General features: G+C 36.1%; 1 protein-coding gene across 3 annotated transcripts in view; it reads left to right on the top strand.

The window, feature by feature from the left end:
• Positions 1 to 7,894, top strand: part of LOC112093322 — a 22,998-nt gene extending 15,104 nt beyond the window's left edge. The window contains exons 5-7 of one of the 3 annotated variants that reach the window (XR_002902996.1): positions 741 to 854; positions 6,926 to 7,182; positions 7,586 to 7,894. Coding sequence is in view for 1 of the 3 variants with exons in the window: in XM_024171519.1 (XP_024027287.1) it covers positions 741 to 854; positions 6,926 to 6,979 (168 nt within the window). In the remaining 2 variants the exon portion in view is untranslated. Of the gene's footprint in view, positions 1 to 740; positions 855 to 6,925; positions 7,215 to 7,585 lie in introns of those variants that run through there. The other 2 variants (XR_002902997.1, XM_024171519.1) reach the window with 2 other exon arrangements.
• The last annotated feature ends 13,988 nt before the right edge of the window (positions 7,895 to 21,882 follow it).

The following is a 21,882-nucleotide window of genomic DNA, read 5'->3' as shown; positions in this document are numbered from 1 at the left end:
CACTACCGTCGATACGAGAAGCATACTCGGAAGTTCGAAGAGAGGAGAGCCGAAAAAAGGTGATGCTGGGAAAAACTGCACAATCAACTCTTAATGAAGGTTCAACCCTTGCAATCCATATGCCCAATCTAAACAATCAACCACGGCGTAGCGGAAGGCCCTGGTGCAATCACTGTCGGAAACCAGGACACACTCGTGAAACCTGTTAGCAGATTCATGGCAAGCCAGCAGACTGGAAGCCGAGAAACCCCACAGAGAACCGAGGATTTGTAGCAAGTAGAGATGGGAAAGAGACTGAGAAAATAGAGACAAATATGCCTTTCAGTAAAGAACAATTTGATCTTATTCAGAAGCTAATCAATGACAGACCACCATCTTCTCAGCCCGAAGATACAGGGTCAAGCTTAATTGCCCAGAAAGGTATTCCTTCAAGAGCCTTAAATACTCAGACTGAAAAACTCACAAAATGGATTATTGATTCAGGGGCTTCGGATCACATGACTGGAAATAAAAGTCTCTTCCATAAAATCCAGTCGTGCCCCGAAAATTACACGGTTCGTATTGCGGATGGCACAGTGTCAAAGGTGGCAGGAATTGGAATGGTTATTTTATCTGATAAATTGATCTTGGACTCTGTTTTATTTGTTCATAAACTCACCTATAATCTGTTGTCTGTAAGCCAACTTACAAAAAGCCTAAACTGTGTCACTAATTTTTATCCTACCCTATGTCAATTTCAGGACTTGGAATCGGGGAAGATGATTGGCAGTGCTGAACTATGTGAAGGACTCTATCTCATCAGGGCACCAAAAATTCCGAGAAGACAAGTTCAACTTGCAAGAAGTGTTCCCATTGTTAGTTTAAATTCCGTCTTTCAATTTTGCCAATAAAAATAGTGTAGTGATGTTGTGACACTATAGATTAGGACATCCTAATTTTGCGTATCTTCAAAAACTGTTTCCTGAGTTGTTCAATAAAATAAACATTAATTCCCTTCAATGTGAAGTTTGCTAGTTAGCAAAGCATGTTAGAACCAACTATCCTATTCAGGGATATAAAAACTCTCAACCTTTTGCCATGATTCATAGTGATATATGGGGTCCCTCAAGAATTAAAAATATTTCAGGGAAAAAGTGGTTCATTTTTTTCGTGGATGATCATACTCGTGTAACCTGGGTGTATCTCATGAAAGAAAAATCAGAGGCATGTTCAATCTTTAAAAACTTTTATCAAATGATCCAAACACAATTTCAAGCAAAGGTTAAAATTTTCCATTCTGACAATGCTCGTGATTTCTTTAATGATACTCTTGGGGAATATTTTGTCCATCCGGGAATTATCCATCAGAGTTCTTGTGTCGATACATCACAACAGAATGGAGTGGCAGAAAGGAAAAATCGGCATCTCCTTGAAGTGGCCAGATCACTTCTGTTCTCCATGAACGTTCCAAAACACTTCTGGGGAGATGCTATTCTAACTGCCTCTTATCTCATTAATTGTATACCTTCCAGAGTCTTAAAATTTCATACACCTCATCAGCTACTTCTTCACCAATACCCTTTTATTCGGCTTACCTCAGGTATACTCTTAAAAATCTTCAGTTGTACTGCCTTTTTGCATGTGCATTCACAGCATAGGGGTAAACTTGATCCTAGATCCATTAAATCTATATTCTTGGGCTACTCTCCCACTCAGAAAGGGTATAAGTGTTATTCACCTGAAAGAAAGAGAATCTATCACTCGATGGATGTCACCTTTTTTGAGACACAGGCCTTTTATTCAAAAAATTCCATTCAGGGGGAGAATAGACTACAAGACTGCAATTTTTTTGAACCCGAGTATAGCCAACCAGGGAATGAAAACACCAATACGATTCCTGAGTCAAATTCTAAACATGTCCCAACTGTCATTCCAGCCATGTCTAGTCCGAATCCAGCCTAGTCTAATCCAAGTTGAGTCCCATTCAACTCAGTTCCAGTAGATGCTTCTCCCGAACCTCTCACTTCTACCTCTAGTCTAAAACCTACACAACTTGCAGGTAATAAAGAACTACTTGTGTACTCCAGAAGGAAGGGGAACCAAGATGAGATAGAACCAGTCACATACTCCCAGCACTATCAGGAATCTGACTCAATTCATGGAAGTCCAGGTATACCTCAAGAAACTGAAACTCAAGTTGATTCAATTTCAGATAGTGATCTTAATATTCCCATTGCCTTAAGAAAAGGAGTCAGATCTTGTACCCAACATCCCATTTATAATTTTGTGTCTTTTAAAGGCCTCTTCCCACAATATCGTGCATTTGCTACTAATCTTTCCAATGTAGAAATTCCCGAAAATATATATGAAGCCTTGAAGAACCCAGAGTGGAAGAATGCTGTTGAGGATGAAATCAGGGCCTTGGAGAAGAATGGGACATGGAAACTTACAAATCTACCCAGAGGAGAACATCTGGTTGGTTGTAAATAGATCTTTAATGTGAAGTATAAGGCTGATGGTAGTTTGGAGCGTTATAAGGCAAGACTCGTTGCAAAGGGATTCACTCAAACCTATGGTGTTGATTATCAAGAAACATTTGCCCCTGTTGTAAAGCTCAATACAGTTCGGGTATTGTTATCCTTGGTTGCAAATTTCAATTGGCCACTTCTCCAACTTGATATTAAGAATGCATTTCTAAATGGGGACCTAGAAGATGAAGTCTACATGGAGATTCCTCTTGGTTTTGAAAATGCTGGGAATACTAATAAGGTGTGTAAGCTGCAGTAGTCAATATATGGCCTAAAACAATCCCCGAGAGCATGGTTTGATAAGTTTACAGAAGCTATCAAACGATATGGATACATACAGGGGCAGGCGGATCACACTTGCTTCACAAAACACTCACAGGATGGTAGAGTGGCAGTTCTTATTGTCTATGTCGATGATATCATTCTAACTGGAAGTTATGTTGAAGAATTGGGAGAATTGGAAGAATTGAAGGGTGTTCTTGCCAGAGAATTTGAAGTAAAGGATCTTGGAACTCTAAAATACTTCCTTGGCATGGAAGTAGCTTGGTCAAGGAAGGGGATTGTTGTCTCTCAAAGGAAGTATGTCTTGGACCTGCTTAAGGAGACAGGAATGTTAGGTTGCAGGCCTGCTGCAACTCCTATGGAGTCGACCTATAAGGCAGGGTTGGCAAAAGAAAGTCCTCTAGTTGATAAGGGATGATACCAACAACTTGTTGGTAAATTGATTTATCTCTCCCACACTCGACCAGATATCGGATTTTCTATGAGTGTGGTAAGTCAATTCATGAGCAAGCCAAATGAAGAACATCTCAAAGCTGTTTATAGAATATTGAGATACCTGAAAATGACACCGGGAAAAGGTCTATTCTTCAAGAAGAATGTTGAGAGAAGTGTGGAAGTCTATTCGGATGTAGATTGGGCAGGATCCATCACTGATAGAAGGTCTACTACAGGTTATTGTACCTATGTTTGGGGCAATCTAGTTACATGGCGCAGCAAAAAACAATCTGTGGTAGCAAGGAGTAGTGCCGAAGCTGAATTTAGAGCACTAGCTCAGGGAATCTGTGAAGGAATTTGGTTGGTTTGGGTGCTGAAGGAGTTACGAGTAAAAAGTTACGAACCAATGAAGATGTTCTATGATAATATGGTGGCAATAAGCATTGCGAAGAATCCCGTTCATCATTATAGGACAAAACATGTAGAACTAGATCGCCATTTTATCAAAGAAAAAGTTGAGGAAGGATTAATAGATTTGATCTACACTCCATTAAATCTACAAGTTGAGGAAGGGTTAATAGATTTGATCTACACTCCATCAAGTCTACAAGTTGTAGATGTATTCACAAAGGCTCTACCTCGAACTACATTTGAAGATCTTATTTCCAAGCTAGAAATGATTAACATCTATTCCTAGCTTGAGGGGGAATGTTGAATTATGATCCCGGTTCCTTAGCCTTAGGAATACAGAGATTTATTTGTATTTCATTCTCTGTTTATGTGGTACATTTAAGGTAATTAGAATCAGTAATTAGAGAAAGTTGACTTGAGATGTTTTAGGTATGATTTCTTGATTAATTAGGAGATTTGTTAGCTGTCAGTGAGTAAGAGAACCGGTGACCTTGTACCTACTGACCTCTATATATATGTTGTACATAATTAGTTTTCTAGTTCAATGAAAATTAAAAAGTTTTCCTTCTCAATTTCTTTAATTCCTGTCATTTTTTTTCGTAATTTTTTTTGTAATTTTTTTAGACGAAAATAATCAATGGATAGGCAAATCTGAGACTAGAGCCTGTGCTCTAATACCAACTAATATGAACCCCGCCAAGAACATTGACGAAACCCAAATCAAGAAAGTCTCCAAGATCGTTATAAAATCAGGCTTGAATGGAAATCTCGACCCATTGCTTATATGGAAGAAAGAACCTTGGTATATTGAAGACGCCACAATCAATGATGGAAGAATTGATTGATAAGTCAAGAACGAACGCCACGGAGAATCCGATAAGTTCAAGAAGTTCTTAAAGAACCAAAGAGAATGCTCAAACTTTTACTGAAAAAATACTGACCTATCATTAATGATATGAATCACGCCTATTAATAGGCTGAATTTACATAAATTCGAATTTTGGTTAAACTCTATCCTAAAATAAAGAAATTTATCCTAAACAAAAGAAATTTATCATTTTAGATAAACACTCCTTATTTAACTTCTAAACAAACTCTAAATCTATAAGAAACTAAGGATAACTATTAAAATGGATAACTATCAAAGTAGTGATAAAAGATAACTATCAAACTATTGATCTTGATCCTTAAGACTTGGTGAATAGTAACGCGCGCGTGAACAGTAACACGCCCACTTCATGCTAATCCTTATCCGGAATTACTTTGATGACTTGGACCAATTTGGCTCACCATCGGTAGTGACCACGAATGCTTATGTTTTCTGGACCTCTTGGATTAATCCATTAAGTGCCTCATTGAACCGTTTAGCCCAAGCTCTTGTGACTGGTCCTATCGGAACTTGAAGCGGATCTTGATTCCATGTGTTAGCCGTAGCCGTGCTCCCATCACTCGAAGTCGTGCCATGATTTGCATCATGAACCTTGACCCGTTATCTATTAGAGATAGGAACCAAAGGTATGTGAAATTTGGAAGACGCCACACTCAGGAAAGAAGAGAAGGATTGTGAGTGATAAGTCTAATTGAACGCCACAAGAAGAATCTTGATAAGTTTAGAAAGTTCTCTGAAGAACTGAAGAGGAAACAACTCTCCCTTGTCAAGTATTTTCAATTCATTGATTTCAATTTTCGAAATTCTTAGGCCTCGTTCATTTCACTGATTTGAGTTTTGCTACAGTAAAAAGCTTTAAAAAAAAGTCACATCTAACTTTTTTACTACAGTAAAAAAGTCTCACAGAAAGTCACATTTCAACTCGAATTAAAAACTCGAATCAATGAACTAAACGGACCCTTAGTCTTTATACTTGGAACAACCCTCCAAGAATAGGAAAAGCAGCAATTAAAGCTTTAAAACAACTCAGAAATCAAAATGGACCAGATTCCATGTTTCTTGTCTGCTTAGACTACTTAAAATAGCAAAACAATGCACCACAAAGTTAAGTGACTAAATTCAATGTATCTGAAATCAATTCAGACATAAATACAACTAAATGACTTTGATGACATTGACTAAGCCCTGATCTTCATTTGGAACCATCGTGGACTTTAACTTTTTAGAATCAGCCCAAAGTTCTTGGATCAACCCATTGAGTGCTTCTTTGATCCTCTTAGCCCTTGCCCTTGTGATTGGCCCAATTGATATGTGCAATGGATCCTTTGGTGCGTCCACTATATTCTCATCATTTTCGAGGTGGGTTCGAGTGTTTCGGGCCAATACCTTTCCTCGGTTAGAGCACGAAAGAGAGAGAGGACTCAACAGAGCTTCTGAGAGTGAAAAAGAGTTTAGTTCAAAAGAGGGAGAATGCTTTTGTCTGACATAACTACAAAGAAGCAACGGATGAGCGCCCTAGCGCTAAATTGGTAAAGAAAAGATTTCACGGTTCCCTTGCGGGATGGGAAGGATCCCCCCCACTTCAAGTAGACAATTCGAGATCCTCCTTGCTTAATTCGAAAAATGAGCCATTTTTATTTTAATATTCCCCCGCTCGAATGAGTTCCCCCATTATCCTGTCCCTCGCCTCTATGCCCGTTTCCTTCATGGGATCGCCCGATTTCTTGGTTTCCCCACCCAAAAGGCTAAAGTCCAGATTGGGATTGTTTAGTTGTGCGTGAGTTGTTTGAGGATGGATGATGCAAAGAAGATGTTTGATGAAATGCTTCGTAGAGATGTGATTATTTGGAATTTGATGGTTCGCTGGTAATGTTGATGTGGGTTTGGATATTTTCAGGCAAATGTTGAGCGACAGGAGTGTCGTTTCTTGGAACTCAATGATTTCTTGCTTGGCGTAGTGTGGGCGGGGATGGTGAAGCTTTAGTACTTTTTGGAAATGTCAGTAGGTTAAGCAATTGCGCTTCACCTTGTTGGAAATGTCAGTAGGTTAAGCAATTGCGCTTCACCTTGTTGGAAATGTCAGACCAAGATGAAGATAGACCACCCTGAAATCACCAACACATAGAAGACGATCGATCTCTTCAACCTTCCCGCATTGCTTGTTTCACCTTGTGCAAATCCTCGAAAGTTGAATATCCCTACATCACAAAGAAACTCTCCTCAAATTTAAGATCTCACTTTTGTGAACTTGTCTAGTAATTTCCCGAACTTTTTCCATGCCTATAGTCCATATAAAACTTGGAAGTATAAAGTTTTAATAGATTTTAAGATGCTACTTGATGATAATTTGATTTGAATTTCTTTTCGATAAATTTAATGTTCACCTCGTTGATGGTTGTAGGTGCAACCAAGGTTGATTGCGCCACTTATGTCGCGTACAGTGGCCGTATTGTAGAACAAGAAGTTTGAGACAATATTGTCAACACAATTGAGCACCAATTGTGTCACAGTCAGGCAAGGTCCATTGAACAAGTAAAGTGCTTGAGGAGGGACATTGATACTTCCACTCTAGTCTAGTCTATAGGCCTCATTACAACCAGAATATATCTTAACAAATAAATGGTTGAATCAAGTTCGGGAACAAAAATGAAAAATCAAGTAAGTTCTTTAAAAAATGAAAAAAAAAAAAATTGAAACTAAAGATGTGATTAATTTCTTTGTACATTCAAATATTCAACGTATAGAAGCAGGAAATGTGACATGACATTTGTTCAACCTAAAACGTTTAAAAGGTATAAACAATGGTTTGAATAGCTAATTTATTGGTGTTAAATACGTTCAACATAAGTGTTACGTGAGATAAATGTTACGCTTTTTACTTCTATTTATTACATGTAAATTGTAATATGATCCTATGTGTATTTGCGTGCGTGTGTTAAGGAAGCGAATAAACAGGAGTAAAGTTATTGGTTTTGCATCTGGTTTACTTACCTGAATAGCAACAAAATATGATGACGATGAGGAATACTGAAAGCTAGGAACTTGTTTTGTGGAATGATAGGGAAAGCCATTACAAAAGACTATGGTGGGCAGAAAAGAAATGGGCTTGAAAGAGGGTGTTCATCAACTGATTTATGTATGAATCAGTAAAACAACGACACTTTTTAATCAGGTAATATTAAAATTCTGTTTTGACAGTCGTGTATGAGAGTGGGATCCACTCATTTGGAAGAAAAACAGAAGAGAGGTGTTAGGTTGGTGGGCTAAAGCTAGTTATGGCAACAAGGGGCTGGGGACAAATGGACTGAAATGGAGAGTTAAGTTGGTGTCCAAAACTCTTTGTACTTGTTCCGTTCTTTTTGGGAAACAAAATGTCAAAATGTACATGATTTTTAGTATGTACCGAAATGGAATTTTAGTAGGAGATACCAAGTTTTGTAAGAGATTGAGGGCCTGGTCTTTTGTCAAAAAAACTCGACAACTCGAGTTTCAATTTTATTTAAGTTTATGTTCTTTTAAGTTCAAACTTTATTCAATTTTATTCAATTTTATTCAAGTTATAACTTCAACTTTTGAGTTTTGTTTATTCTATTCCTTTGTCCTTAGCCTCGCTGTGCAACTTATATATATATACATATATTCTCTTTGATCCCTACGTAATTTGGTGTCAAAACGGTTGGAGTTAGATTGAGATATAGGCCTCTTGAGTTTTGTTTATTCTATTCCTTTGTCCTTAGCCTCGCTGTGCAACTTATATATATATACATATATTCTCTTTGATCCCTACGTAATTTGGTGTCAAAACGGTTGGAGTTAGATTGAGATATAGGCCTCTTGAGTTTTGTTTATTCTATTCCTTTGTCCTTAGCCTCGCTGTGCAACTTTCTAGATTTTGGTCAACCAAAAAAAAAAATTAAAAGGTTAAAGTAGAAAAAACGACGAGCTCAACACAAAACGGGGACTGCGTATGTAAGACTTTCACTAATTAAGTACGATTCACTTTAAATAATATGAGTGTAGACACGATTCGCTAACATGGGCGAAGCTTGAAAACAGGTTAAAACACTCGGGGTTGTTCTTTTGAAGTGTAATTTAAATATAGCTTTTGAGTTGAATTTGAGTTATAATTTGAGTTGAAGTTGTAACTTGAATAAAGTTGAGTAAAGTTGAATAAAGTTAAAACTTAAAAAAACGTAAACTTAAATAAAATTAAAACTCAAATTATCTTTTTTTTAAGTTTTTTTAGACAAAAGAACATGCCATCAATTTCTTTATTTTTTGCCAGGGTTATTTTTAAAGCTCTAGATAAAAATAGCCTTACTTATTTAAACCCAAATATTTTGCAAGCCCATAGACTTTATACGTGAGAATCTCACAAATTGACGATTCGTTTAATAAATTTTTTTTTTAAAAAAAAAAAAAAAGAAAAAACAACAAAAAAAAAAGAAAGAAAACAAATACAATCTCTACACGAACGTATTGGATACCCTAATTTATTTCACCAACGTGATTTGTCTAGAAATCCTTTAGTTAACTAAACATTGAAAGGCCAAGTGACAGATTTTGTCTAATTTGAATGATTTTGTGATGGAAGCGCTAAATATGGATCATTTCTGATAGATTCGGAATTTACATTTTTAGGAATAATACGTAAACAAAAGTGCAGATTTAAAACTGAATGGAAAGAAGAAAATCTCAACATAATTACAGGCGTGTAACTATGTGAAAGTGTTATCTCATAATTGATGAAACGTGCACCTTTTTCTACAATTAAAAAAGAACACAAACGGGTGTTGCATCTACTAGTAATCAAATTTTTTTTTTTGAATTTATTGTTCTCAAATGATGTGGGTGGCCATCTCAAATAAAACAAAAGCCTCGTTCACTTCGCTGATTCGAGTTGAGATGTGATTTTATGTGAGAGCTTTTTACTGTAGCAAAAAAGTTAGATGTGATTGTTTGTGAGAGCTTTTTACTGTAGAAAAACTTGAATTCTAAACTCGAATCAGCGAAGTGAACGGGGCCAAAATCTTGAATTTATCGTCTCAAATGATTGGGGTGGCCATCTCAACATAGTTACAGGGGTGTAACTGTGTGAAAGTGTTATCTCACACTGGATGAAACATGCACCTTTTTCTACTATTAAAAAAGAGCTCAAACGGGTGTTTCATCTACTACTAATCAAATAAAATTTTGAATATACAGCTCCCAAATGATGTGGGTGGCATCTCAAATCAAAGTAAATCATGAATTTATAGTCTCAAATGATTGGAGTGGGCATCTAAACATAGTTACAGGCATGTAATTGCGTGAAAGTGTTATCTCACACTGGATGAAACGTGCACCTTTTCCTACTATTAAAAAAGAGCTCCAACGGGTGTTGAATCTACTAGTAATCAAATAAAAATTTGAATTTATAGCACGTAAATGATGTGGGTGGCCATCTCAAATAAAAAAAAATCTTGAATTTATCGTCTCAAATGATTGGGGTGACCATCTCAACATAGTTACAGGGGTGTAACTGTGTGAAAGTGTTATCTCACACTGGATGAAAAGTGCACCTTTTCCTGCTATTAAAAAAGAGCTCAAACGGGTGTTGCATCTACTAATAATCAAACAAAATTTTGAATTTATACCTCTCAAATAATATGGGTGGCCATTTCAAATCAAACAAAATCTTGAGTTTATAGTCTCAAATGATTGGGGTGCCCATCTGAACATCGTTATAGGGGTGTAACTATGTGAAAGTGTTTTCTGACACTAGATGAAACGTGCACCTTTTCCTACTATAAAAAAATAGCTCAAAAGGGTGTTGCATATACTAGTAATCAAACAAAAAATTGAATTTATAGCTCTCAAATGATGTGGGTGGCATCTCAAATCAAACAAATCTTGAATTTATAATCTCAAATGATTGGAGTGGCCATCTCAACATAGTTACAGGGGTGTAACTGTGTGAAAGTGTTATCCCACACTGGATGAAACGTGCACATTTTTCTATTATTAAAAAAGAGCTCAAATGGGTGTTGCATCTACTAGTAACGAAACAAAATTTTGAATGTCTCTCAAATGATGTAGGTGGCCATCTCAAATCATAGAAAATTTTGAATTTATTGTCTTAAATGATTGGGGTGCCCATCTGAACATAGTTACAGGGGTGAAACTATGTGAAAGTGTTTTCTGACACTGGATGAAACGTGCACCTTTTCCTACTATTAAAAAAGAGCTTAAAAGGGTGATGCATCCACTAGTAATCAAACAAAATTTTGAATTTATAGCTCTTAAATGATGTGGGTGGCCATCTCAAATCAAACAAAATTTTGAATTTATAGTCTCAAATGATTGGGGTGGCCATCTCAACATAGTTACAGGAGTGTAACTGTGTGAAAGTGTTATCTAACACCGGATGAAACGTGCACCTTTTTCTACTATTAAAAAAGAGCTCAAATGGGTGTTGCATCTACTTGTAATCAAACGAAATTTTGAATTTATAGCTCTGAAATGATGAGGGTGGCCATCTTAAATCAAACAAAATCTTGAATTTTTCATCTAAAATGATTGGGGTGGCCATCTCAACATAGTTACAAACCTGTAACTGTGGGAAGTGTTATCTCACACTGGATGAAACGTGCACCTTTTCCTACTATTAAAAAAGAGTTCAAATGGGTGTTGCATCTACTAGTAATCAAACAAAATTTTGAATTTGTACCTTTCAAATGATGTGGGTGGCCATCTCAAATCAAACAAAATTTTGAATTTATAGTCTCAAATGACTGGGGTGGCCATCTCAACATAGTTACAGGAGTGTAACTGTGTGAAAGTATTATCTAACACTGGATGAAACGTGCACCTTTTCCTACTATTAAAAAAGAGCTCAAATGTGTGTTGCATCTACTTGTAATAAAACAAAATTTTGAATTTATAGCTCTGAAATGATGAGGGTGGCCATCTAAAATCAAACAAAATCATGAATTTATAGTCTCAAATGATTGGAGTGGCCATCTCAACAAAGTGACAGGGGTGTAACTATGTGAGAGTGTTATCTCACATGGGATGAAACATGCACCTTTTTCTACTCTTAAAAAAGACCTCAAATGAGTGTTGCATCTACTAGTAATCAAACAAATTATGAATATATAGCTCTCAAATGATGTGGGTGGCCAAATCAAACCATACAAAATTTTGAATTTATTGTCTCAAATGATTAGGGTGCCTATCTGAACATAGTTACAGGGGTGTAACTATGTGAAAGTGTTTTCTGACACTCGATGAAACGTGCACCTTTTCCTACTATTAAAATATAGCTACAAAGGGTGTTGCATCTACTAGTAATCAAACAAAATTTTAAATTTATAGCTCTCAAATGACGTGGGTGGCATCTCAAATCAAACAAAATTTTGAATTTATAGTCTCAAATGATTGGAGTGGCCATCTCAACATAGTTACAGGGGTGTAACCGGGTGAAAGTGTTATCTCATAGAGGATGAAACGTGCACCTTTTCCTACTACTAAAAAAGAGCTCAAACGGATGTTGCATCTACTAGTAATCAAACAAAATTCTGAATATATAGTTCTCAAATGATGTGGGTGGCCAACTCAAATCATAAAAAATGTTGAATTTATTATCTCAAATGATTGGGGTGCCGATCTGAATATAGTTATAGGGGTGAAACTATGTGAAAGTGTTTTCTGACACTGGGTGAAACGTGCACCTTTTCCTACAATTAAGAAAGAGCTTAAAAGGGTGTTGCATCCACTAGTAATCAAACAAAATTTTGGATTTATAGCTCTCAAATGATGTGGGTGGCTATCTCAAATGAAATAAAATTTTGAATTTATAGTCTCAAATGAATGGGGTGGCCATCTCAACATAGTTACAGCAATGTAACTACGTGAAAGTGTTATCTAACACCGGATGAAACGTGCACCTTTTCCTACGATTAAAAAAGAGCCCAAATTGGTGTTGCCTCTACTTGTAATCAAACTAAAATTTGAATTTATAGCTCTGAAATGATGAGGGTGGCCATCTCAAATCAAACAAAATCTTGTATTTATCGTCTCAAATGATTAGGGAGGCCATCTCAAGGTAGTTACAGACCTGTAACTGGGTGAAAGTGTTATCTCACACTGGATGAAACGTGCACCTTTTCCTACAATTAAGAAAGAGCTCAAAAAGGGGGTGGCTACCTCGAATCAAACAAAATTTTAAACTTATAGCCTCAAATGATTGGGGTGGCCATCTCAACATAGTTACGGAGCTGCAACTGTGAGAAAGTGTTATCTCACACTCGATGAAACGTGCACCTTTTCCTACAATTAAAAAAGAGCTCAAAAGGGTGTGGCATGTACTAGTAATCAAAACAACTTTTGAATTTATAGCTGTCAAATAATGTGGGTGGCATCTCAAATCGAAAAAAATCTTAAATTTATAGTCTCAAATGATTGGAGTGGCCATCTGAACATAGTGACAGGGGTGTAACTATGTGAGCTTGTTATCTCATACTGGATGAAATGTGCACCTTTTCCTATTATTAAAAAAGAGCTCAAACGGTTGTTGCATCTACTAGTAATCAAACAAAATTTTCAATTTATAGCTCTCAAATGATGTGGGTGGCCATCTCAAATAAAAAAAAATCTTGAATTTATAGTCTCAAATGATTGGGGTGGCCATATCAACATAGTTATAAGGGTGAAACTGTGTGAAAGTATCATCTCACACTGGACGAAATTTGCACCTTTTCCTACTATTAAAAAAGAGCTCAAACGGGTGTTGCATATACTAGTAATCAAACAATTTTTTTAAATTTATAGCTCTCAAATGATGTGGGTGGCCATCTTAAATCAAACAAAATCATGAATTTATCGTCTCAAATGATTGGGGTATCCATCTCAACATAGTTAGAGAGGTGTAACTGTGTGAAAGTGTTATCTCACACTAGATGAAATGCGCACCTTTTCCTACTATTTAAAAAGATCTCAAACGGGTGTTGCATCTACTAGTAATAAATTTTTTTTTTAAATTTATATCTCTCAAATGATGTGCGTGGCCATCTCAAATCAAACAAATTCTTGAATTTATCGTCTCAAATGAATGGGGTGGCCATCTTAACATAGTTACAGTCGTCAAACTGTGTGAATGTGTTATCTCATCCTGGATAAAACGTGCGCCTTTTCCTGCTGTTAAGAAAGAGCTCAAACGTGTGTTGCATCAACTAGTAATCAAACATATTTTTGAATTTATAGCTCTCAAATGATGTGGGTGGCCATCTCAAATCAAACAAAATCTTGAACTTATTGTCTCAAATGAATGGGGTGGCCATCTCAACATAGTTAGAGGCGTGTGACTGTGTGAAAGTGTTATCTCACATAGGATGAGACGTGCATCTTTTCCTACTATTAAAAAAATACCCAAACGGGTGTTGCATCTACTAGTAATCAAACAAAAGTTTGAATTTATAGCTCTCAAATGATGTGGGTGGCCAGCTCAAATCAAACAAAATCTTGAATTTATAGTCTCAAATGATTGGGGTGGTTATCTCAACATAGTTACAAGGGTGTAACTGTGTGAAAGTGTTATCTCACACTGGATGAAATGTGCACCTTGTCCTACTATTAAAAAAGAGCTCAAATGGGTGTTGCATCTCGCTGTAATCAAACAAAATTTTGAATTTATAGCTCTCAAATGATATGGGCGGCTATCTGAAATCAAACAAAATCTTGAATTTATCGTCTCAAATGATTGGGGTGGCCATCTCAACGGGGTTACAGTCGTCAAACTGTGTGAATGTGTTATCTAATCCTGGATAAAACGTACACCTTTTCCTGCTATTCAGAAAGAGCTCAAACGTGCGTTGCATCAACTAGTAATCAAACATATTTTTGAATTTATAGCTCTCAAATGATGTGGGTGGCCATCTCAAATCAAACAAAATCTTGAACTTATCGTCTCAAATGAATGGGGTGGCCATCTCAACATAGTTAGAGGCGTGTGACTGTGTGAAAGTGTTATCTCACACTGGATGAGACATGCACCTTTTCCTACTATTAAAAAAAATACCCAAACGGGTGTTCTATCTACTAGTAAGCAAACAAAATTTTGAATTTATAGCTCTTAAATTATGTGGGTGGCCATCTCAAATCAAACAAAATCTTAAATTTATCGTCACAAATGATTGGGGTGGCCATCTGAACATAGTTACAGGGGTATAGCTGTGTGAAAGTGTTATCTCACACTGGATGAAACGTGCACCTTTTCCTAATATAAAAAAAGAGCTCAAACGGGTGTTGCATCTACTAGTAATGAAACAAAAATTTGAATTTATAGCTATTAAATTATGTGGGTGGCCATCTCAAATCAAACAAAATCTTGAATTTATCGTCTCAAATGATCCGGGTGGCCATCTCAACGTAGTTGCAGTCGTCAAACTGTGTGAATGTGTTATCTCATCTTGGATAAAACGTGCACCTTTCCTGCTATTAAGAAAGAGCTCATTCGTGCGTTGCATCAACTAGTAATCAAACATATTTTTGAATTTATAGCTCTCAAATGATGTGGGTTGCCATCTCAAATCAAACAAAATCTTGAACTTATCGTCTCAAATGATTGGGGTGGCCATCTTAACATAGTTACAGTCGTCAAACTGTGTGAATATGTTATCTCATCCTGGATAAAACGTGCACCTTTTCCTGCTATTAAGAAAAAGCTCAAACGTGCGTTGCATCAACTAGTAATCAAACATATTTTTGAATTTATAGCTCTCAAATGATGTGGGTGGCAATCTCAATTCAAACAGAATCTTGAACTTATCGCCTCAAATGATTGGGGTGGCCATCTACACATAGTTAGAGGGGTGTAACTGTGTGAAAGTGTTTTCTCACACAAGATGAGACGTGCACCTTTTCCTACTATTAAAAAAGAGCTCAAACGGGTGTTGCATCTCCTTGTAATCAAACAAAATTTTGAATTTATAGCTCTCAAATGATTGGGGTGGCCATCCCAACATAGTTACAGGGGTGTAACTGTGTGAAAGTGTTATCTTACACTGAATGAAACGTGCACCTTTTCCTAATATTAAAAAAGAGCTCAAACGGGTCTTGCATCTACTAGTAATCAAACAAAATTTTGAATTTATAGCTCTCAAATGATATGGGTGGCCATCTCAAATCAAAGAAAATCTTGAATTTATAGTCGCAAATGATTGGGGTGGCCATCTCAACATAGTTATAGGGGTGTAACTGTGTGAAAGTATCATCTCACACTAGACGAAATTTGCACCTTTTTCTCCTACTAAAAAAGAGCTCAAACGGGTGTTGCATATACTAATAATCAAACAATTTTTTAAATTTATAGCTCTTAAATGATGTGGGTGGCCATCTCAAATCAAACAAATTCTTGAATTTATCGTTTCAAATGATTGGGGTATCCATCTCAACATAGTTACACGGGTGTAACTGTGTGAAAGTGTTATCTCAAACTAGATGAAACACGTTACTATTAAAAAAGATCTCAAACGGGTGTTGCATCTACTAGTAATAAAATAATTTTTTAAATTTATATCTCTCAAATGATGTGCGTGGCCATATCCAATCAAGCAAATTCTCGAATTTCTCGTCTCAAATGATTGGGGAATCCATCTCAACACAGTTACACGGGTGTAATTGTGTGAAAGTGTTATCTCACACTGGATGAAACATGCACCTTTTCCTATTATTAAAAAGGAGCTCAAACGGGTGTTGCATCTACTAGTAATCAAAGAAAATTTTGAATTTATAGCTCTCAAATGATGTGGGTGGCCATCTAAAATGAATCAAAATCTTGAATTTATCGTCTCAAATTATTGGGGTGGCCATCTCAACGTAGTTACAGTCGTGTAACTGTGTGAAAGTGTTATCTCATCCTGGAGAAAATGTGCACCTTTTCCTACTATTAAGAAAGAGCTAAAACGTGTGTTGCATCTACTACTAATCAAACAAAATTTTGAATTTATAACTCTCAAATGAAGTGGGTGGCCATCTCCAAGCAAACAAAATCTTGAATTTATCGTCTCAAAAGATTAGGGTGGCCATCTCAACATAGTGACAGGGGTGTAATTGTGTGAAAGTGTATTAAAAAGGAGCTCAAACGGGTGTTGTATCTAGTTGTAATAAAACAAATTTTTGTATTTATAGCTCTCAAATGATGTGGGTGGCCATCTCAAATCAAACAAAATCTTGAATTTATCGTCTCAATTGATTGGAGTGGCCATGTCAACATAGTTACAGGGGTGTTATTGTTTGAAAGTTTTATCTCACACTGGATGAGACATGCACCTTTTCCTACTATTAAAAAAGTGCTCAAACGGGTGTTGCATCTACTAGTAATCAAACAAAATTTTGAATTTATAACTCTCAAATGATGTGGGTGGCCATCTAAAATCAAACAAAATCTTGAATTTATCGTCTCAAATGATTGGGCTGGCCGTCTCAACATAGTTACATGGGTGTAACTGTGTGAAAGTGTTATCTCACACTGGATGAAACGTGCATCTTTTCCTGCTATTAAAAAAGTGCTCAAACGGGTGTTGCATCTACTAGTAATCAATCAAAATTTTGAATTTATAGCTCTTAAATTATGTGGGTGGCCATCTCAAATCAAACAAAATCTTGAATTTATCGTCTCAACTGATTGGGGTATCCATCTCAACATAGTTACACGGGTTTAACTGTGTGAAAGTGTTATCTCACACTGGATGAAACGTACACCTTTTCCTACTATTAAAAAAGAGCTCAAACGGGTGTTGCATCTACTAGTAATCAAAATAAATTTTGAATTTATAGCTCTCAAATGATGTGGGTGGCCATCTCAAATCAAACAAAATCTTGAATTTATAGTCTCAAATGATTGGGGTGGCCATCTCAACATAGTTATAGGGGTGTAACTGTGTGAAAGTATCATCTCACACTGGATGAAATTTGCACCTTTTCCAACTATTAAAAAAGAGCTCAAACGGGTGTTGCATCTACTAGTAATCAAACTATTTTTTAAATTTATAGCTCTTAAATGATGTGGGTGGCCATCGTAAATCAAACAAAATCTTGAAGTTATCGTCTCAAATGATTAGGGTATCCATCTCAACATTGTTACACGGGTGTAACTCTTTGAAAGTGTTATCTCACACTAGATGAAACGCACACCTTTTCCTACTATTAAAAAAGATCTCAAACGTGTGTTGCATCAACAAGTAATAAAACAATTTTTTAAATTTATATCTCTCAAATGATGTGCGTGGCCATCTAAAATCAAAAAAATTCTTGAATTTATCGTCTCAAATGATTGGGGTATCCATCTTAACATAGTTACACGGGTGTAACTGTGTGAAAGTGTTATCTCACACTGGATGAAACATGCACCTTTTCCTACTATTAAAAATGAGTTCAAACGAGTGTTGCATCTACTAGTGATCGAAGAAATTTTTGAATTTATAGCTCTCAAATGATGTGGGTGGCCATCTCAAATCAATCAAAATCTTGAATTTATCGTCTCAAATTATTAGGGTGGACATCTCAACGTAGTTACAGTCGTGTAACTGTGTGAAAGTGTTATCTCATCCTGGATAAAACGTGCACATTTTCCTACTATTAAGAAAGAGCTCAAACGTGTGTTGCATCTACTACTAATCAAACAAAATTTTGAATTTATAGCTCTCAAATGATGTGGGTGGCCATCTCAAATCAAACAAAATCTTGAATTTATAGTCTCAAACTATTGGGGTGGCCCTCTCAACATAGTTACAGGGGTGTAAGTGTGTGAAAGTGTTATCTCACACAGGACGAAATTTACACCTTTTCATAATATTAAAAAAGAGCTCAAACAGGTGGTGCATCTACTAGTAATCAAATCATTTTTTAAATTTATAGCGCCCAAATGATTTGGGTGGCCATCTCAAATCAAATAAAATCTTGAATTTATCATCTCAAAAGATTGGGGTTGCCATCTCAACGTAGTTACAGGGGTGTAATTGTGTGAAAGTGTTATCTCACACTGGAGGAAACATGCACCTTTTCCTACTATTAAAAATGAGCTCAAACGAGTGTTGCATCTACTCGTAATAAAATAAAATTTTGAATTTATAGCTCTCAAATGATGTGGGTGGCTATCTCAAATCAAACAAAATCTTGAATTTATCGTCTCAATTGATTGGAGTGGCCATGTCAACATAGTTACAGGGGTGTGATTGTGTGAAAGTGTTATCTCACACTGGATGAGACGTGCACCTTTTCCTACTATTAAAAATGAGATCAAACGGGTGTTGAATATAGAAGTAATCGAACAAAATTTTGAATTTATAGCTCTCAAATGATGTGGGTGGCCATCTCAAATCAAACAAAATCTCGAATTTATAGTGTCAAATGATTGGGGTGGCCATCTCAACATAGTTACAGGGGTGTAATTGTGTGAAAGTGTTATCTCACGCAGGATGAAATTTACACCATTTCCTAATATTAAAAAGGAGCTCAAAACGGGTGTTGCATCTACTAGTAATCAAACAATTTTTTTAATTTATAGCTCTCAAATGGTGTGGGTGGCATCTCAAAATAAACAAAATCTTAAATTTATAGTCTCTAATGATTGGGGGGGGGGGGGGGAGAATCTTAAATTTATAGTCTCTAATGATTGGGGGGGGCATCTCAACATAGTTACAGGGTATAACTGTGTGAAAGTGTTATCTCACACTGAATGAAATTTCCACCTTTTCCCATTATTAAAAAATAGCTCAAACGGGTGTTGCATCTACTAGTAGTCAAACAAATTTTTAAATTTATAGCTCTCAAATGGGGTGAGTGGCATCTCAAATCAAACAAAATCTTGAATTTATAGTCTCTAATGATTGGGGTGGCCATCTCAACATAGTTACAGGGGTGTAACTGTGTGAAAGTGTTATCTCACACTGGATGAAATTTACACCTTTTCCTAATATTAAGAAAGAGCTCAAACGGGTGTTGCATCTACTAGTAAGCAAACAAATTTTTAAATTTATAGCTCTCAAATGGTGTGGTGGCATCCCAAATCAAACAAAATGTTGAATTTATCGTCTCAAATGATTGGGGTATCCATCTCAACATAGTTACATGGGTCTAACTGTGTGAAAGTGTTATCTCACACTGGATGATACGTGCACCTTTTCCTACTATTAAAAAAGAGCTCAAGCGGGTGTTGCATCACCTTGTAATCAAACAAAATTTTGAATTTATAGCTTTCAAATGATATGGGCGGCCATCTGAAACCAAACAAAATCTTGAATTTATCGTCTCAAACGATTAGGGTGGTCATATCAATGTAGTTACGGTCGTCTAACTGTGTAAATGTGTTATCTCATCCTGGATAAAACGTGCACCTTTTCCTGCTATTAAGAAGAGCTCAAACGTGCCTTGCATCTACTTGTAATCAAATAGATTTTTGAATTTGTAGCTCTCAAATGATGTGGGTGGCCATCTCAAATCAAACAAAATCTTAAATTTATAGTCTCTAATGATTGGGGGGGCCATCTCAACATAGTTACAGAGTGTAACTGTGTGAAAGTGTTATCTCACACTGAATGAAATTTCCACCTTTTCCCATTATTAAAAAATAGCTCAAACGGGTGTTGCATCTACTAGTAGTCAAACAAATTTTTAAATTTATAGCTCTCAAATGGGGTGGGTGGCATCTCAAATCAAACAAAATCTTGAATTTATAGTCTCTAATGATTGGGGTGGCCATCTCAACATAGTTACAGGGGTGTAACTGTGTGAAAGTGTTATCTCACACTGGATGAAATTTACACCTTTTCCTAATATTAAGAAAGAGCTCAAATGGGTGTTGCATCTACTAGTAAGCAAACAAATTTTTAAATTTATAGCTCTCAAATGGTGTGGGTGGCATCTCAAATCAAACAAAATCTTGAATTTATAGTCTCAACTGATTGGAGTGGCCATCTCAACATAGTTACCGGAGTGTAACTGTGTGAAAGTATTATCCCACTCTGGATGAAATGTGCACGTTTTCCTATTATTAAAAAAGAGCTCAAACGGGTGATGCTTCTACTAGTAATCAAGCAAAATTTGTAGGATCTAGTTGTGATTTTTAATGAAAAATCATTTGAACAACAACAAACTTGTAGGCGAAATGTCAAAAAATTTAACATATCTATTTAATTCCAAATTAAATGTAAACCACAACGAGAGATACATGCATGATATATGTTTATAGACAAAGGAATAAAATGACAATCATACCTTTGTGACGATTGAATCAAATATGACCGCAAGGATCTTGTCTCACTATCTCACGTTCCGAGATGGAGAATTGCCGTGAAACAAGATCGTTGATCTATCGATACGATCACACCAAAAACCACTCGTTGATTCAAGACTATGACTCTAAGTGTTTTGGGATGAGAGAGTGGGCTCTTTTCAAAAAACCTAAGGAAACAATTTTTCCTTCTATTTTGTCTCAAAATTTCGGCCACCTTTTTGGAGAGAAAAGTGTGAGATTTTTTCTTCTCTTAAAAACTCATAGCTAGGGTTTTCAATAAAATCCTTTTGTGGGAGAAAATTCAAAAAACTCAAACCCTAGATGAGATTTTCGAATTTCCCCTTATCTCTAGGATCAAAATCCGAAATCCCCCATATGGCTAGGGATTTCCGAATTTTCCTTCTCTCTTTTGGAGCAAAATTCGAATTCCCCATATAGCAAGGGATTTCTGAATTTTCCAAAATAAAATCAACTTTCTCTCTCCTTTAGTTGCCAAATAAAATCATGTTTAAATTTTATTTTGAATTTTAAATTAATCACTATTAATTTCAAAATTCAAATTCATTCCTTTTATTTTTCAATTATCAAATAAATGAAAAATAACACAATGAATTTTTAAACATAATTATATAACAAAATATCAGTTTCTATTTTCCCACTTATTAGAGCTAGCCTTGAGACCGAATGGACCCACATGAACAAAGCTATGGAATTACAATACTCGACTAACTTATCCCGATAAGTTATCGACATATTTAATTCTGACATCGCACGACTCCACTAAAAGTTCGATGCCGAATAATCTCTCGATTCATATGCGCTATTTTCTGATGGTGTTAATACAATTTATCACACGGTCCACAGAATAAATGCATTATTATCCTTCGTAAATATCAGTGATCAGAATGGTATAGAATATTACTGTTTTACCATTCCAATCATTATTTCCTCAACTCCTTTATTTGATTGTGAATAAGAAAGACATATGTTCATGAGATGTCTCGCACATGTCACGATGTCTTAATCAATGAATATTATCATTGAATACCAGGCCTGGTTTATTTATTCACACACCCATCAATAAA

Source organism: Morus notabilis, unplaced genomic scaffold (assembly GCF_000414095.1).
Source record: "Morus notabilis unplaced genomic scaffold, ASM41409v2 Scaffold302, whole genome shotgun sequence".
Taxonomy (NCBI): Eukaryota; Viridiplantae; Streptophyta; class Magnoliopsida; order Rosales; family Moraceae; genus Morus; species Morus notabilis.
This window is presented reverse-complemented; position numbering and strand designations above follow the sequence as displayed.